At 45.5% G+C, this 27,785-nt stretch overlaps 1 protein-coding gene across 1 annotated transcript in view; it reads left to right on the plus strand.

Annotated features, from left to right (window-relative positions):
- Positions 1–890: 890 nt before the first annotated feature.
- VWC2 (von Willebrand factor C domain containing 2) overlaps positions 891–27,785 on the plus strand; it is a 136,087-nt gene continuing 109,192 nt past the window's right edge. Inside the window, exon 1 of the mRNA XM_075557503.1 lies at positions 891–1,589. Within this exon, the coding sequence (XP_075413618.1) occupies positions 891–1,589 (699 nt within the window). The remainder of the gene's footprint in view (positions 1,590–27,785) is intronic.

Consider the following 27,785-nt stretch of genomic DNA (forward strand, 5'->3'; position numbering starts at 1 on the left):
AAGGCCATGGTCCTTTCCCTGATCAAAGCAGCTCTTCCGGTAAAAGTACAGAGCTTTGTAGTTCCCAGCCTTGCCCCAAGTCTTGAACAGAGGACTGGACAGAACCCTGTTGGCCAATGCAGAACCAAATCCCCCTGGTACCTCCATAAAGCCTCTTTGGGAAGGAGGGGCCCAGGCATTCTCTTGGGCAGCAGGGGTTGGGAGATGGCAAGGCAGGAGGCATCTGCTGCATTACCAAAATTAAACATCAAAAAGTTGTTGAAAATGAGCCACAGGATCCTGGGAGGAACTTTGTATTTTTCCTCCTCTCCTTCCCCCCAAAGGCCCATTTGTCTTTCTCTAACTTCACTGCAGAATGTTAGATTTAGAACCCTTTAAGTACTAGTGATGCCTGGAGCTAGGGAGGGGTACTTAAGGTGCTTGACTTCAGTAGCTCTTAATTGAGCACTCCTGGAAGCATGGGCCCAGTTCTCAGTGGGGAGCCGATGCTGGTCTGATTCCCCCCCCCCCCCCCCCCGCAGGGCCACCCATTCTTCTTGAACCTTCTAAAATGACCTAAGGAAATACAGTGGGCAGGTGTTTTCCTCGGACATGGCCTCTCTCTGTACCCATGCCGCTTTAGAACATTGGGTACTTCCCCAGGGGCAAGCCCCTGGCCCAGACGCCCAGACCTTTGCTGGAGAGCCAGAGCAGAGCCCAGAGCCCGGCAGTGCAGGGTAGGGTGCGGGGCCGCCGCGAGCTGCGGCGAGCTCAGGCCTTGGGGCTCAGTTGTGCTGCCGTTCTCTCCGCAGGGACGGCGGCTCCCGGCTGGCGGCGGCGCGTTCCCGGGTGGTGAATGCCACTCGCCCCTCCGCGGCACTCCCCGCCCGCCCGCCCGGACGTGGTCGGGGATGCCCGGTTCCTCTGCAATGGCAGTTGGCGCGCTCTCCAGTTCCCTCCTGGTCACTTGCTGCTTGATGGTAGCTCTGTGCAGTCCGAGCATCCCTCTGGAGAAGCTGGCCCAGGCGCCGGAGCAACCCGGCCAGGAGAAGCGCGAACACGCCTCTCGGGACAGCCCGGGGCGGGTGAGCGAGCTCGGGCGCCCCGCGAGGGAAGAGGGCGGCAGCGGCCGCGACTGGAAGAGCAAGAGCGGCCGCGGGCTCGCCGGCAGGGAGGCGTGGAGTAAGCAGAAGCAGGCCTGGGCCGCCCAGGGCGGAGCGGCCAAGGCCGGGGACCTGCAGGTGCGACCCCGGGGGGACACCCCCCAGGTGGAGGCTCTGGACGCCTTCGCCGCGCAGGACTCGGCGGGCCAGGAGCTGGCCCCGACGCTGGAGCCCCCCGAGGAGTACGCGTACCCGGACTACCGCGGGAAGGGCTGTGTGGACGAGAGCGGCTTCGTGTACGCCATCGGCGAGAAGTTCGCGCCCGGCCCCTCGGCCTGCCCGTGCCTGTGCACCGAGGAGGGGCCGCTGTGCGCGCAGCCCGAGTGCCCGCGGCTGCACCCTCGCTGCATCCACGTCGACACCAGCCAGTGCTGCCCGCAGTGCAAGGAGAGGAAGAACTACTGCGAGTTCCGGGGCAAGACCTACCAGACTCTGGAGGAGTTCGTGGTAAGCGACCGGCCCCGCCGCCGGGGCGACGTGGCACCTGGCAGGAAAGGGGCGGGAGAAGGGCGGAACCGAGGCTTGGCTTTGAAAAACAGCACCTATGGCAAGCGCGGAGGCTGTAAGCCCTCTCTAAAGCCCCGCCACTTAAATAACGACCGTAACATCTCCAAAATACAAGCCAACCTCATTAATCTGTCATTCATTGCACTGGGACGCGCCATGCCAATGACCACGGCCTCTTCTTTGCTTTCAGTGATGAAAATTGATCCGTTCTGTGGTACAGTCGTTTGTAATAGTTTCTTTTCTTTCTGCACTCAGCTGAGCTAGATGACATGGTCTGCCTTGAGCCACGGTAGCTTTCAAATTTGAAAGCACTACTTTTGCTGAATGGTCTGTCACAGCTCGACAGAGAAATGACCAGGGTTGATAGAAACTGCTCAGTGTGCCCCCTACTTGTGGCCCCGGGGCATTGACCTTACCTGCTGTACCAGATCTAGACTTCTGATGGGGATATGTAATTCAACCTACTCTAAAGATGAGGTGGTTCTGGTTGTCAGGGCCAGAGAGCGTGCCCCTGTAGCAAGACCTGAATGTTTCAGCAGAGACATAATCATTTAAAGCAGGGTGGCTAATCCTCATGAATTCCTTTGATACTCGCTTTAAAGAAAGGTGTCCTTAGGATGAAGCTCATGACGGGGTTGGACACTTAGCAGCTGTACTTTCAACATTCATTGGCCGCTTCCAATTTAAAGGTGTTGGCGAAATTCTCTTCCTGTTTTCAATCATGGGATAATTTACAGTGCCATTTGGGATATATCCTTTAGCTAATAGCTAAGCCTATTCACATAACTAAACCATTTCCCTAGATTACGCAGTCAGGACACCATGTGAGTGCTCTAAATATTGAAAGGAAAAAAGGAAAACCCTTGCTTATTGAGGGCCAAAATCAAACAGTTGGCACAGAAGTCTCCTTTATGTGTTATTTTTGATAAGCAGTTGTAATAATATAGATAGCATTGCCACTTCCCGGATGCATATCTCCTGAATGCTGGGCACCTGGTTGAGTTGAAAGTTTTGTCACTCTATTATACAGATCACTATCTCTTAACTCTATCTTGTGGAGAGGAGGAAACTGAGGCATAGAAAATCTAAATAACTCCAAGGCAGCACAGCTATCAGGAGCATATTTATGAGTCCTATTAAGTGTTCTATTCCAAAGCCCATGCCTTCTCCCCCATGCTCTACTTGACAGAAGCCTCTGTCTCACTGAAACCTTAAGTGTATGGAGATACTAAGAGGACTACTGGTGGGCCTGCACAACACTCTGAGGCCTCAGTGGGTAAAATCTGAAGATCCTGCCCCAACACTTTAGTAGGTTGAAGGTTGAAGAATAGCTGTTAAGCCATTTCACATTCAGCTAGGTAGGGAACCCTGGTGGTGTAGTGGTTAAGTATTGGGCTGCAATCTGCATGATCAGCAGTTCAAAACCACCAGTAGCTCCTCAGAAAAAAAAGACTGGGTTTTCTACTCCCATAAACATTTACAGTCTTGGAAACCCACAGCGGGTCACTAAGGGTCAGCATTGATTTGATGGGAGTGAGAGACTCAGCCTGTGGCCTGCCTGTGTTGATGTAGCATGCTGCAGATTTTGTTCTCTGCCAGCAGAGAGAACTCTGGGAAGAGAGCCGCAAAGCATGGAAGGCCATGTTCAGAGAGATATTATTTTAGTTTTCTACTGATTCTATGATCGGTGTGTGTTGGGCACTTCATTAATGCTTTTAGGAAGGGGTTACTAAGTGTAGTAGAGGTATAAAATCAGGATGGTCAGAAATAGTGCTGATGTACGGGATGTGGAAAGAATGCAGAGACTGAGTGGGATATTATGTGTTACCATTCTGACTTTAAGGGGCCTTGGTGACACTGTGGAATTAGCATTGTGCTGCTAACTTCAAGGTCAGTAGTTCAAACCCATTCACAACTCAGGAGAATGATAAGGCTTTTAGCTCTTAAAGAAAAACCCTATCCTATAGGATCTAGAAGAGTGGGAATCAACCTTAAGGCAGTGGGTTTGGTTCTGATCTGCTGACTCTGAGGAACCCCAGTGGTTCAGTAGTCAAGTGCTCAGTTTTAAACTACAATGTCTGTGGTTTTAACTGAGGGGTTTCACAGGGCAAAGATGTGGCAGTCTGCTTTTTTCAAAATTTACAGTTTTGGAACTCTAGGGCAATTCTAATATGCCCAATATGGTCATTATTAATTAAATGGATTCAATTGCACTGGGTTTGGTTAAAAGTATTTTGACTTTACCCCTAACTGATGAGCAATCAAAGAAAACAAATTCACCTCTCTCTGGATTATGTTTTTCCGTATCTGTAAGATTAGAGAGATTTGGACCACATTTACCGAAGGCTAAGGAGTCTGGGTAGCATAGTGATAATGCATTGGGCTGCGATCAGCAAGGTTGGCAGTTTGAAACTAGCATTTGCTCCTAGGGAGAAAGATCGTACTTTCTACTCCTGTAAAGAGTTACACTCTCAAAAACTCACAAGAGCAGTTCAAACCCTGCCCTATAGGGGTCACTGTGAGTCAGCCTTGACTGGATGGGAGTGAATTTGGTTGAGTTTCAATATACCTAAAGTGCTTCCAGCTCTGACATCTTGATTGTCAGAGTAGAGCTACAGAAATAACTTGTTGACTTCCAGTCTTCAGTGGCTCATGATGATGTCATGTTTGTCAGAGTAAAATTATGTTTTAAAGGGTTTCAATAGTTGACTTCTCAGAATTATCCCATCAACCCCTTCTCTGAGGCACCTCTCAGTGAACTTGCAATTTTAATCTTTTGGTGAGCAGTCAAGCATGTTACCTGTTTACCCCACCCTGGGACTCCATGAGGATAGATTCTTAAATTCAGCCTTTAGGGGAAACAAGGCATACTTTGATGGAAACTGCATAGAGACCGAACCCTAGCAATACAGAATAACTAAGACAGGAACTCTGGCCTCAACCTTCTTCCTGTTCACTGAGAATATTTCTCTCTAGATCAGCAGTTCTCAATCTATGGGTCGCAACCTCTTGGGTGGGGGGAGGTGTCTAAAGACCCTTTCACAGGGGTTGTCCAATTCATAACAGTAGCAAAATTACAGTTATGAAGTAGCAACGAAAATAATTTTATGGTTGGGGCGTCACCACAACATGAGGAACCGTATTAGATGGTCGTGGAATTAGGAAGGTTGATAACCATTGATCTAGATAGTTTGAGTGCAGCCCAGGAAGCGGTTAGGCAAAAGTGCCCAGGCTAAGATGCTCTGGGTATTAAAGGAATCTAAAGGAGGGGAAACTCAATATGGCTTGGGATAGCCATATTGAACACAATGAAGCAGTTATCTCAAATATTGTGAGATCTATGAAAATTGGTTAGAGGGTCAAATATAGGCAATGGCTGCTGGGAACAGTTCCCTGCGTGCTTGGTGACTAACCAGGGGCTCCTCAGAAGACCGCCTCCATCTGTTCCATCCGGAACACCACGTGAGGTCTGATCTATGGCTTTGACTAATTGTCCTTCTGTCGCATATAGCTAAATGATGACTCTAAGGGGATCTTCTGAGCAGTTTGGCATTTCTGAGTTCACCTGCTCCTGATGTCTGTCATACGAGTCAATGGCATTTCCAATCTCTTTTTATTATTATTATTCCATTTTGAGCAACAAAACAAGGTATTCCTATCATGGGGGATCCTAGTCCCCTGAGGCACTGTAAAGACAGAACTGGCGCCTGCCTGTTTCTTTAAGTGCTTTACAGAATCTAATGGAATTTATGCACCCTTCTGAGATAAAGCCTTATGGGACCACGAAAACTTCACATTTCTTCCCTTTGGGTTGGGATATCAGTTCACTGTATCGACATTAGTTGCCAGAACTTTTCATAGCTGATTTATAAGCCTTTGAAGAAAAGGAGGTGATTAATTAATAATAAGTACTCCTTGCTAAATTATCTCTCAAAGCATGAGAACAGTTAAGCAGGCACTAATGAAAAGGGCCCTAGGAGGGGACATGATCTGGGACTGAGAAAATGAAACCCTCTTTTGGCTTTGCTCTCCAGCTTGTGATTAGTTCCCTGTGGAATCTTAATATCTAAAATGTCATGAATGTAAAACACCTCTATATGAAATTTGGAATCAAGAGATCATTCCAAATAGAACTCTGTTGCAGTTATGAATAAGTGTTAGTAAAAGGACGACATGAGTACTCATTTGTTAATCTAATGGTATTAGTATATTTTGACTGATGTTGCTTAACTAGAAACAATACTATTGTTATTTGCCTTGGCAAAGTGGAATGGATCAGTCTGTACAAAATTCATGCTCTTTTCTGTCAGTCCAACACGCACGCTGTTGCTGACTCTTAGTTTGTTTTGGGTATGAGTAGGAACTCGAAGATTTGATACAATTCAGTTTTTTACTTTCTTTCTGAATCCATGTAGCCAATAAAAAATAAAATATTAAGCTTTTCTAAGCCTTCTAGATATGTACCTAATACAGGTTGGTGGGGGGAATATAACTTTTATGGCATATACCATCACATGATATTTTATATGTAAGTATGATAAAATTTTGGTCTTTTGTAATAGGAAGAAGGAAATTATGATTCTATCTAATGTCTACATTTTTATAACTCTTCTAGTTTACATAACAGAAGGCTATGTCCTGGGCATTGTCTTTCTTTCTAAGAAGGGAAAACTAAGGTTCAAAGAAGTTAAGTAACTAGAGAAAGTCATCAAGCTCTTAAGATTTGGGTTCTCGTTTGTCAGACAATGGAAATTGTGCTCACATTCCAGTGTGCATCTTCGTGATTATAGGGCCATGGAGTATGTGTTTTATGTGCAGCAGAGTAAAGGCAGGCACATGGATAAAGGAAAGGTTACATAGGCATGTAGCACATAGTGCATGCTCATTAAACACTGGATCAATTCAGTAAATGTTGATTTATGTGGATTTATGTTGTCTTGTAGTGGTACAATGGTTACATTCATTCCTAGAAACAAGCAAACAAGCACAGGATTGAAAATCATAATCCTGGGAAGAGAGGAATCCTTGACGTGCTGACTGCCCAGGGAACATCTGCAGGTCTTGAGGTCTGGATATTTGGTCTTCCTGGACAAATTGGGCAAGTGACCTAGGACCGGACCTCAAGGAGAGAGCATCAGAAAAGACTCGTGAAGCCTGGCTTTCCTGAAGAGTCTGTCTTGCAGGGAGATACGCCTGGCTGAGTCTCAGCTCTGTGCAGAAAGAAAAAGACGTGTTTTTCTCAGAAGTTGCAGACTCTCTCATGCATGTCCTCTTATGGGTCTGGAGCCGCATATTTGTTCTCCCATGCAGTTTGAAAGATCCAAGAGAAATGGTTTTGTTTAAAGTGGCCCAGATTGGCAATGGCCACAGATATCTGACTGAAGAAGACACAGCTAGACATGAACTAGCTATTAGGAATTTAAAAAAAACTAAATGTCATCAGAAAGAAATATGGCATAAGTTTAGCTTGCAGTCAGTTCATAAAATATATTTAAAAAAATTTTAAGGCCATATATGTTTGCCTTCTTGCTGTCTAGGGTGACCCATGACATTTGCCACCAAGCTTGCTCCACTCTACTTTGGATGCTTGTTCATGTTCTGACTATACAAAATTCCAGAACTCTTAAAAGTAATGGTCCCTTCCTACCTATCCCTCTCTACCTTTTGGCTTCTAGGGAGCTCAGCAATAAATCTTAACTTCCACTCCGTGGAGCACTGGCCCCTCTGTATTACATGTTTGCTTTCTGTTCATGCTCCCATGCTGCACTGTTTCCCAGTTCCAACTTTTAAAGGTTTCTTTATATTTTACTTTCAATGTTTCTTTTTAAGATGGCATTTAATATTTTCATCGGAGAAACACCAACAGCAACCACAACAAAAAATAGAAAATAAAGTTAATAAATAAGATTCATTGCATGCAGGCAAACCACTATGGTTACTTCCTAATTCTTTTAGGTTAGGAGCCCCTGGGTAACACCAAGTTTACATGCCAGAAGCACACCAGAAAAGTTGGTAGTTAAACCCACCTCTAGGCCTGTTGGAAAGAAAGCCCGGTGATTTGCTTCGGAAAGGTTGGGGCCACTGAAAGCCCTGAACACAGTTCTGTCTACTCCAACACATAGGGTCTCAATAGCGTGGAAATTACTTGACCAAACCCACTGGCATGGAGTTGACTCTGACTCATGGCTACCTTAGTACTCCCTAGGGTTTCTGAGGCTGTAAATATTTACAGGAGAAGAAAGCCTCATTCTTCTTCTTCCTCTTCTTCTTCTTTTCAGAAAGCCTCATCTTTCACCCTTAGGGCAGCTGCTGTGTTTGAAGCGATGACCTTCTGGTTAGTAGCCCGACACTTTGCCCATGATGCCACCAGGGGTCCAAAAATAAAAGCAGGGTTCCCGGGATATAGCTCCTCTTTTAATAGCATTCTGATGCTACCAGCACATATGTTTTATCTTCAGGGGATATAGGAACCGAGGACATTCAATCCTGGAACTTGTTCCTGCAGTCAGCTCGAGCTCATGGCAACCCAGGTGAGTCAGGTTAGCTGTGATCCACAAGGTCTTCAGTGATTGACTTTCTGGAAATAGATCGTCAGGTCTTCCTTTCAAGGTGCCTTCGGGTGCCTTTTGGTCAGCAGCTGAACGAGTTAGAATACTGTCCTGAGGGCCTTTGCCTTGACATCCTGGCGATCGAGCTGTGTGGCACACATGACAATGTCAGGGTGGATAGGTTGAAAACGAAAAAGAATACTGACAAGGGCATTACGCTTCCTGGGCCTGTGAAGAGTACTGAGAGATGCCAGTGGCCTGAGGGATAAACTGTGCTCTCATGTCTGGCTGCGGAACCTCCCGCTGGTAGCCAAGTTCACCCCTATGCTCGCAGAAGCCTCCAGGAAGTGAAGAAAACAAACTCATCTTGCTCCTGGGCAATGTGAGGGACGGCTGATGGAACTTAATGGCCAGACCTTCAAGGACTGTTTTATCTAGTGTCTCAATGCAAAGATAGATCATTTCTGTACGAATGAGCAGTTTCTCCCTCATCCAGGCTTACAACCTTTACTGAATAGGACTTCATTAACTGAAGAAACTGCTGGTGGTGACCTGTTCAAATTTCAGAGTATTTTGAAAGAAGTTGACTTCAAGAGGCAGGGAGAGCTGGCAGAGCTGCTGCACTTTGGCTTGGGCAGTGGTCCAACTTTGGCTGAGTAATTGGCAGCTGATGTACTGAAACCAAGTTTAACACGACAGCCAGACTCTTACTTCAGATGGTGTCCAGACGGATAGAGCTATGGGCTCAGTTGATATATATGGGGAGTGTGAGTCCCGGGCCTGGAACAGGGCCAGGTTTGGACAGAGTGCAATCTGACTCACGTCTGTGATCATCCACATGACTCCCTGTTTAAGGTGCGAGCAACAAACCCAAGGCATGGTATTCTCTGTCACCTGCTGTGCACGCGGAAACTATTCAAGGAAAAGAAAGACAGATGAAGAATGTCTTTATTTATCTGAATTATGGTCCCGGCAGAGTATTAAATATACCGTGCACTGCCAGAAGTACAAAATTCTGTCTTGAAAGAAGTATAGCCAGAAAGCTTTGCCACAAATTTGGGAAAGCGGAGGGTCCTGGAAGAAGAGGAAGACCTTCAATGAGATGAATCAGTAGGAGTGACTGCAACAAGGGACTCAAAGATAACAACAATCGTGGGGGTGCTGCAGGACCGGGCAGTTTGTTGTGCTGTTGCTTAATGGGGTAGCTGTGAATCAGAACTGGCTTGCTGGGAACCTTGGCATAGCGGTTACACACGGGACTGCAATGTGTGTGGGCATCTGTTTGAAACCACCAGCAGCCCCACAGGAGAAAGACTGGACCTTCCACTCCTGTAAACAGTTAAAACCCGCAAGGGGTGGGGTCACTGACAGCCTTCACTCAATGGCAGTGAGTTTGGGTTTTTTTTGGGTAAACAACAACTGGGACTATTTTATCATTCATCCAAAGCAAAATGTGTTTTGATCTTCTTGTTTTCTAAGAAGAAGGACTTATCACTGAATAACATTTGCCACCTGGTCTTCCCCCTCCCCCCCCCCCCCCAGCTCCATGTGAGACGGTACTGCACAGTGAGCAGTATGCCACGACGTCACTCACTCCTTTGTGGGTGATTGTCTTCTTTCTGGTCGCTGGGACAAGCAGTGAGCCATATTGTTGTCATGTGCCACTGAGTCACTCCCACCCCTTATCAACCTTTACCCATACCAGAACAAAGCACTCCCTGACCCTGCGCCATCCTCACCATTGTACCTAACCTTCATCCACTGCTGCTATCTCCCTGAGGGCCTTCCCCTTTGTCGCTGCCCCTCTGTTATGCCAAGCATAATGTCCTTTTCTAAAGACTGGTCTCTCCTGACAACATGTCCAAAGTATGTAAGATGAATTCTCACCATCTTTGCCTCTGGAGAGAGGCAGAGATCTTCCAACACTGATCAGTTTGCTTCTTAGCAGGCCATGGTCCTTTCAATGTTCTTCTCCAGTATCACGGCTCAGATGCATCGATTCTTTCACTGTCCTCTTTGTTCAATGTCCAGCTTCACACGCACATTATGCAATGGAGAATAGCATGGCTTGGGTCATGTGCACCTCAGTCCTCAGAGTAAGCAGATTTACCTAATGAAACCCTTTTGATCTCTCGAGTGCTGCTTCCATGAGCACTGACTGTGGATCAAAATCCATGACAATGTCCACCTTTTCTCCCTTTATCATGGTGCTACTTATTGGACCAGCTGTGAGCATGTGGGGCTTTATTATATTGAGTTCTAATGCACACTGAAGGCAATGTCAAGGCAAAGATACTCAGGACTTTCCAACTCATTCAGCTGCTAACCAAGAGCCACTCAAAGGCACCTTGAAAGGAAGACCTGGCGATCTATTTCCCCCAAAATCAATCACTGAAAACCCTATGGAAAATGAGCTAATCTGGCACACATGGGTCAGGGGGTGGGGGTAGGGGTAGGCATGGGGGTAGGGGTGGGTTGGGGGTGTGGTAGGGGTGGCGGTAGGGATTGGGTTGGGGGTGGGGTAGGGATAAGGGTAGGCATGGGGGTAGGAGTAGGGGGTGGGGTAGGGGTTGGAGTAGGGGTAGGCATGGGGGTAGGTTGGGGGTGGGTGTAGAGGGTTGGGGTGTGGTAGGGGTAGGGATGGGGTAGGAGTAAGAGTCGGGGTAGGGGTAGGGGGTAGGGTTGGGGGTAGGGTTAGGGGTAGGGGTAGGAGTAGGGGGAGGCATGGGAGTAGGGGGTGGGTTGGGGGTGGGGTAGGGGATGGGGTAGAGGTAGGAGTGGGGGTAGGGATAGGCGTGGGGGTAGGAGTAGTGGGGGATAGGGGTAGGGGTGGGGGTGGGGGTGGGGGTAGGGGTGAGGGTGGGGTTGGGGGTAGGGTTAGGGGTAGGGGTAGGAGTAGGGGGAGGCATGGGGGTAGGGGGTGGGTTGGGGGTGGGGTAGGGGATGTGGTAGCGGTAGGAGTGGGGGTAGGGGTAGGTGTGGGGGTAGGAGTAGTGGGGGATAGGGGTAGGGGTGGAGGTGGGGGTAGGGGTAGGGGTGGAGGTGGGGGTGGGGGTAGGGGTGAGGGTGGAGATAGGGTAGGGGTGGGGGTAGGCATGGGGGTAGGCGTGGGGGTAGGAGTAGGGGGTGGGGTAGGGGTAGGGGTGGGAGTAGGGAGTGGGGGTGGGGGTAGGGTTGGGGGTAGGGGTAGGGGTGGGAGTAGGGAATGGGGACAGGGGTAGGGGTAGGGGTAGGGCGTGGGGTAGGGGTAGGGGTGGGAGTAGGGAGTGGGGGCAGGGGTAGGGGGTGGGGTAGGGGTAGGGGTAGGAGTAGGGAGTGGGGGTAGGGGTAGGGGTTGGTGTAGGGGTGGGTGTGGGGGTAGGAGTAGGGGGTGGGGTAGGGCTAGGGGTGGGAGTAGGGAGTGGGGGCAGGGGTAGGGTTGGGGGTAGGGTAGGGGTAGGGGTGGGAGTAGGGAATGGGGGCAGGGGTAGGGGTAGGGTGTGGGGTAGGGGTAGGGGTGGGAGTAGGGAGTGGGGGTAGGGGTAGGGGGTGGGGTAGGGGTAGGGGTGGGAGTAAGGAATGGGGGCAGGGGTAGGGGTAGGGATAGGGGTAGGGTGGCCATGATTTCAGAGTTGACTACAGCCACCGACTCACAGGCTTTAATGTGCTTTATGAATCCGTCCTGATGCCATTCATTAGGCCTTCAGGATCTGGCAATGTTTTGTAGCTATGCATAAGGTTCTCAGTGGTTCCTTCTTCTGAAGCAGAGAACTTCCGACCTTCTTCATTATCTGCTCTTCAATAGAGTCTGGAGGCTCTGCTGAAACCTGTTCACTGTGGGGCGACCTGCTGGCATTCAAAATACCAGTGACGTAGCTACCAGCATCACAGCCACACCCAAGCCACCAGAATATGACAAAATGAGTAGACAAGTGGTGGGTGAGTCATTTGAGCACCTCAGTATCACCCATATTTCCAGGTTACAAGATGAGTCCACTCCTTGCCGTGGACCCAGTGTCCCACATGCCTCTGTTCTGGTGCCTAAAATTTGGTGCCCAATCAGTTTCTCCCTGGCTGATCTTCTCCCTCCCTCCCTCAGTGCTGTTTTCAGTCTGCAGGAGGATCAATGACCAGTGTCAGGACATACCTGAGTACATGCCTGCCTTCCCAGGTGGCCAGGTGAGGTTTTGCTGCACTCCTCCTGTTTGTATAAAGGCCAGATCCGCGCACTTCAGGTGGGTTCTTTAGGTCTGGGTCATTAGGCCATAAGAGGTCAGCGTTGCGTTCCTTGAGTTCATCTCAGCGACTCAGCTTCTTGCCACCAGATGAAATCAGTATGCAACTTAAGCCCCGCCAGCAGTTTTCTCCTAACAAATGACCTAGCAAGCTCTTGAATGAGCTGTTTCATCTGAAGGAATTATTCAGGAGCGCATTGGTAGATTTTAGCAGATGAAGGGTTTTGCCTCCCGCTAAGCCTTAAAGAAGGAAAGTTATTCTTTAGTGCCTAAGAAGAAAGCCACGTTCTTGTGCATTTGTCGGACTGGCTTCGTGGTAATCTGGTATATGGTAAGTGGAGCTGTTTTCTTCCTGAGACTCAGAAACTGACAGCTTCTGGGGACAGTTCTTAATTAAGTCCCTTTGTGTAGAAATTCATTCTTTGACGGAGAATGAAAAGACAAAGGGGGGCGGGAAGTTTTTCTCCTAACAACAGAGGAAGCAGGAGCTTTCTGTTATTTACATGGCTCGCTGTCTGTCTTGGAGCCTGCGAGGCAGTTCTTCGGGGCAGATTCATTTATGTTAGGATCAGAGGCAGCCGGCATGGGAGGGATAGACTGGGATCTGAAGGCACTGGGTTGTGCATTGCCTGAAGCTGGAAGAGCATGTGGCACTTGTACCTGCCTGAGCTAGAAAATGGGGGTTCCCTTGGAGGGTCGGTGCAGGCCTCTGCTACGTTTCAAGAGACAGGTGAACTTGGAGACACTCTGGGCTGGTTTTATTAGGCAGGTCCTGGTAAGGTATCTGATGAGGTTTGAGAAAAGGTGTGATTGTTGGAAATAAACCTATGACCTGCCATAGAGTCTTCTGGGTGTCTCAAGTGATGAAGGAGAGATTGACCAAATAGAGAACTGATCAACTGCAGTGCTTCTCAACCTGTGGGTCGTGACCACTTTGGGGGTCAAACGACCCTTTCACGGGCATCCCCCAATTCATAACAGAAGCAAAATGACAGTTATGAAATAGCAACAAAAATAATGTTATGGTTTGGGGGCGGGGGGCACCACAACATGAGGAACTGCATTAAAGGGTCGAGGCATTAGAAAGGTTGAGAACCACTGAACTAGCATCTCAGGATTCATGCTGAATTGTCTGTTAAGAGTAAAGACTTTGTCAGTTATACACCTGGTCCCCTGATTAGCACTGAGTGCCGGCAGCTGTGTCTGGGTTGCTGGATAGATTCTTGGAGATTACTCGACATGTAGATACGCCCTCTCTGCAGAAGAACCTGGCTCCCGGTGACCCCTTGTGCCACAGGGTAGCCCTGCGTCCTGCAGGGTTTTCCATGGCAGGATTTTCAGACACAGCTCGCCAGGTTTTTCTGCTGAGGCACTGAAAACCTCCACCCTCGTGGTTAGCAAGCAAGTGTGCCGTTTGCACAACCTAGGAACTCCAAAGGTGTCTCAACTGCCATCAACAGGTGCCATTGTAGAGCGATGGAGCATTAACAACTTCTGCCAAGGGGCCTCCCTCATGCTTATGACAGGCATATGTACTAACGTTTTTGAAATACAGATTGGGCAACGGGCGAGACACTTTCGCCATCTGGTGACAAAACTGAGAAAATGACTTTGGGAAGCTGCTTGCTGTCCAAAGCCAGAGGACAGTTGCTGTCAGAGAAGCAAGATTCTCGTTCGCTACTCTGGCAACTCACTGCTTGAGAACTTTCCCTCCAAACACAACACATGTCCGTTTTCTTTCCATAAAACCCGATGCTTACTGTTACTGATAACTCAAAATTGAGCAGTCAGGTTCTTGTGCTAGGTAGCATCTGTCCCCTTTGGAGATACAACTCTTGGATTTTTCTGCCCAGTTATAATGGTGGATGACCTGAAAGGAAGAATTTTGATTTTTTTTCCCCCAGAATATTGAACGACTATAATTGCAACAGATAAGCACTTATTGAGTGATTGTTGCATGCTACTCACAATTTGAAGCACGTTAAATTAGCAGCTGATTTAATCACACTCCCTTTCCAGATAAACTCAGGAATTAAGCAATTTGTGCAGCAGGGGTACAAATACTAAGCTGCCCCAAGAATTGAAAGATTCTATAGGCAAAATGTTGCATGATGCAAGAAGCATCGGCAGAAGAAGGAAGGAATACACAGATTCACTGAACCCAAACTAACTAGATGACAATTCACCAGTTCAAGAGATAACATCTGAACAAGAACCAATGGTGCTGCAGGAAGAAGTTCAAACTTCCCTGAATGTATTCATCAAAAGCAAGACTCCAGGAACTGGTGGAAGACCCACTGAAATGCTTCTGGAAGCTGAAGAAGCACTAGAAGCACTCGCTGGTTCTATGCCAGGGAATTTGGAAGACAGCTACTTGGCAAACTGACAGGAAGAGCTCCTAATTTGTGCCCATTCCAAAGAAAGGTGATCCATCAGAGTGCTCAAACTATAGAATGACATCACTGATACGGCGCCCAAATAAAATTGTGCTTAAGGTCATCTAACCACGCTTGAAGTGGTACATTGACAGAGAACTGCCAGAAAGTCAGGCCAGATTCAGAAGAGGCCCTGGAATAGGGATATCATTGCTGATGTCAGATTAATCTTAGCTCAAAGCAGAGAATACCAGAAAGATGTTTACTTGTGTTCCCTTGACTATGCAAAGTCATTCAACTGTGTGGGCCATGATAAACTGCGATAACCTAGAGAATGGGAATCCCAGGCACCCCATTGTGCTAATGAGGAACCTTGACCCAGATCAAGAAGAGGCAGCTGTGTGAACAGAACAAGGGGGCACGGCAAGGTTTAAACTCAGGAAAGGTGTGAACCAGGGTTGTACATTGTCACCAACTTGTTACATCTGTCCGCTGAACAAATCATCAGAGAAACGGGATTATATGAAGAAGAATGTGGCATCGGGATTGGAGGGATGCTCATTAGAACCAGCGATATGCAGATGACACAGCCTGTTGCTGAAAGTGAGAAGGACTTGATGCTCTTACAGATGAAGATGAAGGCTTGTAGCCTTCAGTGCGGATTGCAACTCAATGTTAAGAAGACACAAATCCTCACAACTGGGCCAATAAAGAACATCATGATAAATGGAGAAAAGTTTGAAGTTGACAAGGATTTTATCTTGCTTGAATCTACAATCAATGCTCATGGAAACCGTAGTTCAGAGATCTAAACAAGAATTGCATTAGGTAAATATTCTAATTTAGAGTATTGAAGAGCAAGGGTTTACTTTGAGGTCTAAGGTGTGGCTGACCCAACCAGGGCATTCTCCTTGCATCATATGCATGTAAAGTGGGGCCCTGAATAAGGAAGACCGGAGAAGAATACATGCATACGGATTGTAGTGCTGCCGAAGAATAACCATGGACTGCTAAAACCACAAACGCATCTGTATTGGAAGAAGTGCATTGAGAGTGCTCCTCAGAGGCAAGGATGGCGAGACTTCATAATACAATACTCTGGACATATTGGAGGAGAGACCAGTCCCTGGGAAGGGGATCATGTTTGGTAAAGTGGAAGGGTGGCACAAAACGAGGAAGGCCCTCAATGAGATGGATGGACATCCATGGGATCAGGCATTGAAGCAATTGTGAGGATGGCGCAGGGTCACGCAGTGCAGTGTTTGTTCCATCGTGGGGCATCAGGTGGCTAATGGGTCAGAGCCGACTCAATGGCACCAACAACCACCACAAAGAGTCTGATCAGAGGAACCTTAACGTACAAGAAAAGGAACTACTGTTGTTATGCACTGTAACTAACTCTGACTCTTGGTGACACGGTGTGTATCAGTATAGAATTGGGGGCTATAGAACTTCACCCTTCCAAAGCTGATCACTTACATGCCAGCTAGTTACTATTCTTGTTAGGTGCCATTGTGTTGGCCTCAACTCAGAGTGAGCCCACGCACAACAGAACAAGACGAAGTTGGCATCTGCGCCTTGGCTGCCATGGTTGAGAACAGTCTCGTAGCCGCTGTGTAATCCATCTCATGGAAGATCTTCCTTTTGGTCACTGCTACTCGACTTTACCAACGATGACATCCTCCTCCAGGAACTGAACTCTCCCGAGAGCCTGTCCAACGTACATGAGTCCAAGTTCCACCACTCTGGCTTTAAAGGGCATTCTGATTGTACTTCTTTAAAGACAGAGTTCTTTATTCTTCTAGAAATTCATGATATATCCATTTTTGACAATACCATCATTCCATACCAACAATTCATCTGCAGCCTTCCTTGTTTTTTCCAGCTTTCCCATGCATATGAGGTGATTGAGAATACCATGACGAAAAAAAATTAAACATTAAAAAAAGGAGAATACCATGACATAAATCAGGTGCACCTTAGCCCTTACACTAACTTATTTGTGATTTAATAGTTTAAAGAGATGTTTTGCTGCATATTTACTCCATGCAATCTGCTATTTCTTTCTTTCTTTTTTGCTGCTTCCGTGGGTGTTGCTTGTGGATCCAAATGCAATGAAATCCTTGACAATATAACCTTTTCTCTGTCTATCATGATGCTGCTTATTGGTACCGTTGTGAGGCTTTTTGTTTTCTTTATCCCAACTGGATATTGTAGTCTTGATCCTCATTAGTTAGTTTTTTAAGTACTCTGTTTTCAGCAAGCAAATTTATGCCATCCGCCAATCGCAACTTGTTAGTGAGTTTTCCTTCAATCCCAAAGCTACCGTCTTCAGATAGTCCACTCTCCCCATTCAGATTCAGTGTGATAACAGAATAGACACCAGGAGGATACCTTTCCTCATTTTAAACCATGTGATATTTTCTTGTTATTTGTGAAGGACTGTGTACAAGTTCTGAAAGAACACAATTAAGGGTTTTACTGTTTCCAATTCTCCAATGTTATCTATAATTTGTTGTGACCCACACAGTCTGATGACTTTGCATAGTCAATGAGCCATATGTAAATATCTTTCTGGAAAGCAACATCTTGTCTGTTTTCACTCAAGATCAATTTAACACCAGTGGTGATATCCTATATGCTTCTGAATCTGCTTGCATGCCTGACAGTTCTCTGGGATGTGCTGCTGTAAAATTTCTGAATTATCTTCAGAAAATTTTACTTCCTTTTGATATTGTTGTTTTTTAATAAGTTCTTCACCTGCGTGGATCACATGTCTTTGGCATGGGCACAGAAGTGAATCTTTTAATTAATTTGGTGGTCTCTATCTTCCCATTTTTTGGCATTATATCCATTTGTGGACATAGCTTAATTGATACTCCATCAATCATCAATTCCTGGAGATTTATTTATTATTTATCCAATGATTTCACTTTAATTTTCTTCAGTACTTTTTATTTTTATTTCTCATTTTTATCAATGGTTAAATGTTGGCCAATTCTTTTGAACACCATGACTCTATGTTTTCCTTCTATCTTCTTTTGAGACTTTGTTTAATATTTTGCAGATAGAATCTTAGATTCCTCAGGCTTGACTTGGGATAGACACCCGTGGGAAAATTCACTTTGCATAAAACTAACCATTTCACTACTTTTAAAGTATACAAAGTTATGGCATTTACTGCAATAACTATGTTGTACAACCACTGTTTTATGTTATATAGATTGAAGAGTACAGAATTGCTTGGGGAAGAGTTAGAAAGATGGAAACATTATCTTCAGGAGTTCACAGACTCGCATAGAAGAGATGTTGAGAAACAATAACTTTTACATTTTGAACATTTTAACAAATCTTCCAATGAATTTGTGACAGTATTTTCTACTTACTCTTGTATATGTATATTCTGGCAAAGCTGGCTCTTTATTAATCCAGCATGTGACTCAACATTCTCTGACCCCTGCTTTGTGGGACTTGAAGTCGTAGCCTGCCGCCTGCCCTGCACAGCTTGGGATTTGTCAGGTCCTGTAGCCCTGTGAACCTGCAGCCTGCCCTGTAGCCCTGGGAACCTGCAGCCTGCCCTGTAGCCCTGGGAACCTGCAGCCTGCCCTGTAGCCCTGGGAACCTGCAGCCTGCCCTGTAGCCCTGGGAACCTGCAGCCTGCCCTGTAGCCCTGGGAACCTGCAGCCTGCCCTGTAGCCCTGTGAACCTGCAGCCTGCCCTGTAGCCCTGTGAACCTGCAGCCTGCCCTGTAGCCCTGTGAACCTGCAGCCTGCCCTGTAGCCCTGTGAACCTGCAGCCTGCCCTGTAGCCCTGGGAACCTGCAGCCTGCCCTGTAGCCCTGGGAACCTGCAGCCTGCCCTGTAGCCCTGGGAACCTGCAGCCTGCCCTGTAGCCCTGGGAACCTGCAGCCTGCCCTGTAGCCCTGGGAACCTGCAGCCTGCCCTGTAGCCCTGGGAACCTGCAGCCTGCCCTGTAGCCCTGGGAACCTGCAGCCTGCCCTGTAGCCCTGGGAACCTGCAGCCTGCCCTGTAGCCCTGGGAACCTGCAGCCTGCCCTGTGATTGCTGATCTTGAGTTCATCACTTCTTGAAACGATGTGTGTCATGAAAAGACTAGCCTGATGCTAGCTTCCACAAGCCATTGCCACGAAAGAGATATTTTTCTATATCTTTGCATATACACTTAACTGGTTTTGTTCCTCTGTAGAAGCGCATCTCAGACAATGGATATGTTCTTGTCAGATACCACTTAGTCAGTTGTGACTGATAACAACCTCAGACAGTTAAGGTTTATTGTGCCAACCTGGCCGATAAACATATGGGATTAATTGAAGGGCAGAGAGATAAATAGCTCCATGAGCCTCGCCTTTTGAGTTCTCTCGTCTCTTGCTCTCTGACAGTCAGACCAGGGTGCAGCTGCCATAGCCAGTCCTCTGCCTCAGCTGGCAAGGCTCACTTCCTGCGAGACATCCCTGAGGAGAAGCCACATGGACCTACCCTGATGCAGCCCTGGGTGCTGGAGCAGCCACGTGGAGACCCCCGCCAGCGCTGAGATGCTTACACATTCACTGGATTCAAAGACTTTCTACCCACTGGCCTGTGATCCTCCTGCATTTGGCACAATTGTGTGTGTTTTGTGAGTTTGAGGAGGACTTTGCAGATATGGGCTAAGACAGACTTTTGGGTTTGGACTAGATGGGATTGAGATGCTTTCAGAATGGTATACTTAACGCTTTATATAAAACTCTCTCTTCTACACATACGAGTTTCTATGGAATTGTTTCTCTAGTCTACCCAGACTGACAGAGCAACCCCATGTGCAACGGAACAAAACACTGCCCAATCTGACACCATCCTCACCAGTGTTGCTATGTTGGAGGCCAGTGTTGGAGCCACCATGTCCATCCATCTCTTGGAGGATCTTCCTCTCTTTTTACTCACCGTCTCAAGATCCTTTGTCATAACTGATGTCTTTCCACAGGGATTATTCCTTCCTGATAACATGTCAAAGGAAGTGAGACTAAGTTTCAGCATTCTGGCTTCCAAGTGGTTTTCTTGCTGTACTTCTTCCAAGATAGGGTTGTTCATTTTGCTGTCAGTCTGTGATTTGTGCATGCGGGATGCAGTGCTAGATATCGCTCAGGACTCACGGCTGGTCGAAACAGTTGACACACTTATCTATAAATTGAGAACTGGGTGTTTCCAATCTGGTGAAAGAAGAGGCACTTCTGGAAGGAGGCTTGGTGCTGTAGGAAAACCAGCCTTTATCATGCTTGTGGGGTATATTGTACTCGGACACACGGGTTCACCAGGACTCTGAATCAATTCATGGCAACTGTTTTTTTCTCTTTCTTTCTTAATAGGAAGCTAGGGTCGTGCTGGGTACTTTAATTCCTTTCTTCTTAGAGTCACCGTGAGCACCTCCAAGCACAGCTATTCATACTATTATCAACATCATTTATTTCACTTGTGTATTAAATGTGTATTCTAAAACTTGATCCCTCTCAAACAGATATTTTTATTTGTTTTTACTTCCAGTTTGATCAAATGTAGGGTCCTCTACCATAAATTGCCCTTTATGAAATATTGAGCAGTTCTCCATGAAACAAAGCTCCAGACTACAATATTCACATTTTAGTAATGTACTGTGCATGCTAGTTTTCATTCTTGTATCTTTTTTTAACCATTTGTAGCTCTTTTCCATCTATGCGTATTGAGTCTATCCAGCATGTGACCCTTGTCTGGGCACCGTGACTAAGGCCTGGCTGTGGCTCTGTGCTAGCACTCCCCACTGGCTGGGCTTGAGGTTTGTCAGAGCGGGAGACCAGAGTCCAGGCCACTATGCCTGCAAGGCTTCTGTGAATCTCAAAACGTACGTGGTATGTAAGGAAGGACAGGTGTGTGAGAATGCCACAGGAAGGGACAGGCCAGTCCCAAAGGCAGTGTTTCTCTTTGGTTTCATGCACAGATCACCTTGCTACTTAGCAAAATCAAACCATTTCGGAGCTAGAAAAACAAAAAGAACATCTTTTCTGGGGGAAGAGCAGAGAGATGAAGAGAAGAGGGGATAGTGTTAGCTGAACAAGTTTTATACTGAAAATTATTAACTTAAACTTCTCTTTCTTCTCTAATGAATCCCACATCTCTGAACACATTGCAATGACTTGGGAAATGGTGCTGGGATGATCATATCTCCCCTGTGTCTGTTCTTAAGTGATCCTCTGAGTTCGGACTGGTATTTCTCCCTAATCTACAAAAGCCACATAACTTTGCAGCCCTGGGATTTCTGAGCAGCCACTTCAGTAGGCCACAGTGAGAAGACGAAACAAAAATCGAAGTTGGAAGTATACGAGGGGGTACTGAAACAAACAAACAAAAACAACAGATTTCTCCCCCCAAAGTTATGTATTTAAATTTTTCACAAAACAACCTTATCAACTTCAAGACACTTTCCATTACACTGAATACACCTGGAAAGTCTGCAATTCCATTCTTGGAAACATTTTTCAAACTCAGCTGTTTGGATAGCGCAGAGCCCTTTCCTCATTTTTTTCTTCACCTCTTGCATCTCTTCAAAGCGCTATCCTTTCATGTCCGTCTGCATCCATGGAAACAAAAAGAAGTCACACAGAGTGAGGTCGCGTGAGTAAGGTGTGGGGGCAAGAGAGGCATGCTGTTTTTTGCCAAAGACGGATGCACTGAGATGGCCACGTGAGCAGGTGCACTGTCATGCTGGCAAAACCAGTTCCCCATCTGCCACAAATCAGGCCTTTTTTTGCCTCACCCTGTTTACAATCTTTGCAGAATCGCTAAATAGAAAGTTTGATGAACAGTCTGATCTAAACATTTTTGTCTGTTCAGGAAGTTGATGGAGGTACCGAATGAGGTTTGCCATCAATCAGCATTTAACCTTTTCTGAAATGAGGAAACCACTCGGACACTCAGGGTTTTGCATTGTGCTGCCCTTGCATGTTGTGTTCAACATCACAGCAGTCTCTCAGGCATTTTTCCCGAGCAGGAGACAACATTGCACAGCTGCAGCTGTTCTCTGAAATCAGCCATCACAAAAACTGAGGTTCAAGCAAAACTGCTCTACAAAAAAAATTCACTGTGACCAGAGAGAACCTTCCCAGGTGACACCACTGGACGTACTAAATCAGAGCAAGTTACTTGATGCATACCTTGTGAGTAAAATGTATACTACAAAAGTTCTGCTCTGCCTAGTGTTATTCTGTTTTTTGAGGGGTACCCCTCGTGATTTTGGTCCAGTGAAAGGATTATTTAGCATATATTTCTCAGCTCTCATCCATGTCAATGGCAGCATAGTTGTAGAAATGGTTGTAGCATTTAATTTGAATTTAAGAAAAATAAGAGTTTCTTAAGCAGAGGGGCACCCAGATAGAATTCTGCTGTGCAGATAGGTGGGAGCAGCAGAAGTTGTCTGAAGGGATATTGGAAAGAGTTGCTCCATAAATGAGACTGGAATTCAAATTCAAGTTGCTTCTATCATTTCCTTTTCAGAACCTGGTTGTTCTGTTGTTATTACAACTGTAATCATAGTTATGGCATTAAATATAACAAATATGAATAGACAGACGCCTTATTTTACCTGAGTATATTAGTGTAATATTTATGAGATAAAACAAAGTTGTTTATGTAATGCTCATATAGAAATGTTAATTCAAAACGCCTTGCCTCTTATCAGTGATTAGGTTTCTAGTTTATACACGAGTAACTTCATTTAATTAGTGCCCTTCTTTCAAGCAGGTGACAGTTTACATTTAATAATTGTTTCAAATAGGAAAATTATGCTATCCATTTGTACTTATTTAGAAATTGATTCAATGTTTATTTCATAGTTATTATCATCTATGTATATATAATATGGGCATGTATGTAATTGCTAAGCATTATAAAAATCTACCTAATTATGAATCCTGTTGTACGTAGGATAACTATGAGCTGGAACTAACTCCGTGGCAGTTGAACACCAATAATCTATTTATGGATAATGTCTACATTAGTAATTGAGTTAAGATCTTTACTGAGACTTCCACCCCTTGCTGCGCATGTTATAGTCATAGCTTTATCATAAAAAATTAGCCCGAGTGTCTGTTCCCGACTGTGTTGATTGGGTTTGAGGGTATATTTCTTAGATCCATATTAAACTCAATCACTTGTCATGGCTTGCATGTTGATAGAGGTTATGTAACTGGTATCTCAAAGGTCAGCTGGACCACCCATCATGGATCTATTTTAGTGGAGCCTTCATATTAAAACAGATTAGAAAGAAAATCCTGGAGATATATATGCCAATGAAACCTTATGGATCATAAAAGAACAATATCCTGCATAGAGCTAGCAAATGAGCTTCTTTGGTTGGAAGGCATTAAAAATACGTGTCACAACAATGGAGATGGTAGCGAGTGCAGAGACAGCTTGCTCTGCTGTGCACGCCGTCGTGACAAGTTGGAACCAACGTCACAGCAGCAACATGTTGCAGAGTTGTCCATAAGACAGGGTGACTATACCAACTCAGAGGAAAATGTAGAAAGGACCATATTAGTTTAGAGACCATGTCCCTGGTGTCAGGTGTCACACTTACCCAATTATTGATATATTCTACTATGCCAACTAGCATCCACATTCTCACTTTCCAAAGAAAGAAGAGAAAGTAAAAAAATAAAAAGAACAGAAATAGTATTTATCTTTATGGCCTCAGAACCTAAGTGAATGGAGAAATAAAGAGAATGCCTTTATTCCTAAATCTAATTCTGAGAAATCATGTTTGTTTTTTATTGTGGTAGTTTTTGTTTATCATCCAAGCACCAAAACTCCTTATACAGTCATGAGTTTGGCTTACATCCTTCTCCACCACATGAGATTTTCCGTTACACGATTGTTGCCTGAACCTGTCAAGTGTGAATTCCAGGAGCTGAACCTGACAATAGCAAACGGATGGACAATGAGTCCCTTCCTCAAATGTTTTTCTACGATATGCTGCTAAATTATATCTATAAAAACCAAACCAAATTCACTTCCCTGGTGTTAATGCCAGCTAATAGTGACCCTATAGGACAGGGTAGAAAGGCCCTTGTGAGTGTCTGAAACTATAACTGTTTACCCAAGTAGAAAGCTTGTCTTTCTCCAACAGAGTGACTGGTTTCAAACTGCTGGTCTTTCAAATCACAGCCCAATGTATAATCAATATGCCAAATTATATCTATAAGAAGATTAGAATTTAACTGGGATATTAATAAAGAATATAGTATCTCTGTCAAAATAGTGTACACAAATAGTGTAAACAATATATAGGCTGTTTATTGCTAACAACGGATGTTTTAAAATCAGGGTAGCCCTAGCTAAGTTTTTTTTTTGGGGGGGGGGCTGGTGAGGGTAGAGGGACTAGAGAAGAGGGACAGTGTGTAAATTTGTAAGAGGATAAAGCTTGCCTCATCTGATAAAATTTGCCCAGAAGTTCACTCTCATCATTGGAGATACAGGGGTGCACTCAGACATGATTACTTTCAGTTTTTTCAAAACACCCACAGGGCTGGCGGGAAGCAGTTTAGCTCTGGGATGCCTGGAGGGCTTGAGGAATCTTCGGTTTGGAAGGTGCTCAGACGTGGTAGTTACAGTTAGAGTAGCAACGTGAAATTTAATCATGGCAAGTAGATCTTCCTCTTGAGTCCTAGATAATGGAGTCAGATGTTTGGAATGCTGAATATTTTGTATGTGAAATGACCCAGAATACCAGAATGACTTTGCAGACTGAAAGATTTGTTCTATAGAAGCTGGGGTTTATATATCTGCTCCTTCACATCTGTGTTAGACTGTATTGTCAAGAGAAACAAATTTAGGGAGACTCATATATGTGTAAGAGCGAGCTTTATATCAAAGCTTTATATCAATTTTATATTGAGAAAACTTCCCAGCCCACTCCAGACCAAGTCCATTCGTCCGATATTGGCCCACATGTCTGATACTAGTCCATAAATCCCTCTTCAGATCTATACAGTTCATGCAATGATGCCGAATGCAGAAAGATCACAGGCTGGTGGGGAAAAAGTCTTGTGGGTCCACTGGTGGTGGAAGCATGTCAGCATTGGCACGGGTCTCCATGTGGTTTCTCGAGCTCTCTGAGTGTGGCTCCTCAATGGGAAGGTGAAGCAGAGAGAGTGTAGTCCACCTCCAGGGTAAAAAAAAGGAATTACCCAGAATCTTCATGGCAAGACCATGACCACAAGGAGGTATCATCAGACTGTAGCCTGAATGACAGGCTAGACTCCACTCCTACACTTATTTATCAAGTTGACATGAAATTATGTAACTACCACAGCACCTTCTCTATTTCAGGCAGTGGGGGGTCCCAACATTGCTGCCCAGGTCTGAAGACAGGGTGCTAGACTTTTGTAGAATATATATGTTCTGCTCATATATATATATGGATATGCCCACTCATCAGAGCTTCTTTGTGCCAGAAAGAAGAGTCCTGTGCTTGACCCTTGGGTGTAGAGGGGATGTGGGGCTGAATGCTATGAGAATCGCTGACAAGCGTGGACTTGTGCCAAGGCCCTTGGTCTCCATCACACTGTCCTGGAGGACTGTGGTTTAGAGTTCAATGATGATTCATCCCCATGAATCAGTGAGGCTTAGACAAATGACTGCATCTTTCTCAGCTCGCCGCGCAGCTCATTTGAGCAGGCATTTTGCTTTTAATTTGTCAAAATTTTACATTTACTAACCCTCATTCATTTAAACTACATAAAGAGATGTGAGATATAGGAGTAAGATGAGGTGATGATTAAAGGAAAGAAGCGACCAGCTCTGCAGTTGTTAGCATCAAAGATGACATCCCAGAGAGGAGACATTTCTATTCTATATAACATAAGTAGGAGTTTACCAAATGATGAGTCTTTCAACGTAGATAGGTCAGCATGGTGAGGCCTATTAAAACAGCATAGTGATCTCAAGGTGTTGTATGACTGAGCTTTATGTTCTAGGATCCAGTATTAATTTTGTCCATTATGTTGGGCAGGCCTGGCTGCAGTTGAATGAATTTGGTCAGTGAGCCACACCGGACATCTAGGGAGTGATCACGGGGCCCAGCAAGTGTTCCTACCAAAGCATCATGCTTAGCAGGAGGTCAAACCATAGGGTGGAATTGGAACTGCTCCTAGCCTTGGGACCAGGTCCGCTGGCAAGTGACAGGAGCATGAGCGTGGTGAAAGCAGAATTCTACTATGTGACCTGGGTTCTGAAAGGAGGGCCAGGAGTGTTGACATCAGGTGAGAAGTTCTGACTTAGACCAACAAGGAGATTGTGAGCTCGTGCTCAAATTCCGTTAACAAGGGAGCATGCTAGTATCCAACACAGTGGTTCTCAACCTGTGGGTCACGACCCCTTTGGGGGTCAAATGACCTTTTCACAGGGGTCACTGGATTCATAACAGTAGCAAATTACAGTTATGAAGTAGCAACAAAAATAATTTTATGGCTAGGGGGTCACCACCACATTAAACTGCATTAAGGGCTCGTGGCATTACGAAGGTTGAGAATCACTGATCTAAGGGAACTGGCATCATTTTTTTTTCCCTGTTGCTGTCACCAACTCAGATTTGGCTAGGATCTAGGGGAGGGCTGGAAGAGAAAAAGAGCAAATAGGAACCCACGTATGACGCAGGTAGAGGCTAACGTAAGTATCAGAAGGTGAAGCCGGAAATTGATATCGTCATGGTATTCTTGATTCTAAGCAAAAAGTCAGAGATTTGAGAAATGAACAGGTGGCAAAAGAATTGATCAGTATTTCAAATATGAGGAGCTTCAAAAATTCATAGAAAAATATAATGAAAGATAGTGGAATGTTTGCATAAACTTTTTGAAGCACACATATTTCGTGACAGTAAAACTGAGCATCAGATTCTAGATTAAGCTAAAAATCCTGTAAGAATTGTGAAAACTAGCATGAATATATTTGCTTCAAGCAGAGCTCTGTGGTCAGGGCTGTGAAACTTCAGCTCCTGTGAGAGTAAGACGTGTGTGGTTTCCAGGTCAGTCGTTTCTGCGCTATTTGCCAGGATCCTCTGGTTCGTGCAGAAAGGAGCTGCTGAAGGCGGACTCAGGGACAGCTACCTCAATGATGGACACTTCCTTAATTGTGCAGTCTCCACACCTTGCTCTGTGATGTGACTGTTTTCCTGGGGCCCTACCTGGGGCCTGGCATAGATGGCAGCTCTCTCCTTTCAAATTTTCTAGCCAAAATATACTTCCTACTTCCCCACTGAAGTGTAGTGGAGAGGGGTAGAGGGGTGGGGGCAGTGCTACACGGTATCCTTTTCTTGAGGATAGAGACCAACATCCAGCCATCTCACCCCAGATGCAATATTTTTTTTAGCCAGGCACCATCAGCTTTCTTTACCACATATGTTTATGCACACATTTTTCTTCAGTAATCATATCAGGAGTTGGCACCTGCTGTACGATTTTTAGTTCTTTGATGTCTGATAACTGGTCCCTTCAATACCTTGTGGTCACACAAGCTGGTGTGCTTTTTCTATGTGGGCTTTGATGCTTCTCAGCTAGATGGCTGCTTGCTTATATTTGAGCCTTTAAGACCCCAGACGCTGTATCTTTTGATAGCTGGGCACCATCAGCTTTCTTTACTACATTTGCTTATGCACACATTTTTCTTCAGCAATCGTGTTGGGAAGGTGTACATCCTGGAATTCCAATTTAATAGAACGACGTGTTCTTGCATTGAGTAAGTGCTTGAGTGGAGGCCCAACTAAACCTATAAATATATGCACGTAGATCTGTTTCCCCACACTCATATAAATATATTTACATATGTACATTCCAGTCTGTAGACCTCTATAAATACCATTAGTCACCAAGTTCTTTCTTCTATTTCCTTTTACTTTCCTCTTGTCCCACTATCCTGCTCAGCCTCATTTCAGTTTCAGTAATTTCTCAGTTACATTGCCCTTGCTGAATCCCTACCAG

Source organism: Tenrec ecaudatus, chromosome 9, assembly GCF_050624435.1.
Source record: "Tenrec ecaudatus isolate mTenEca1 chromosome 9, mTenEca1.hap1, whole genome shotgun sequence".
NCBI lineage: Eukaryota > Metazoa > Chordata > Mammalia > Afrosoricida > Tenrecidae > Tenrec > Tenrec ecaudatus.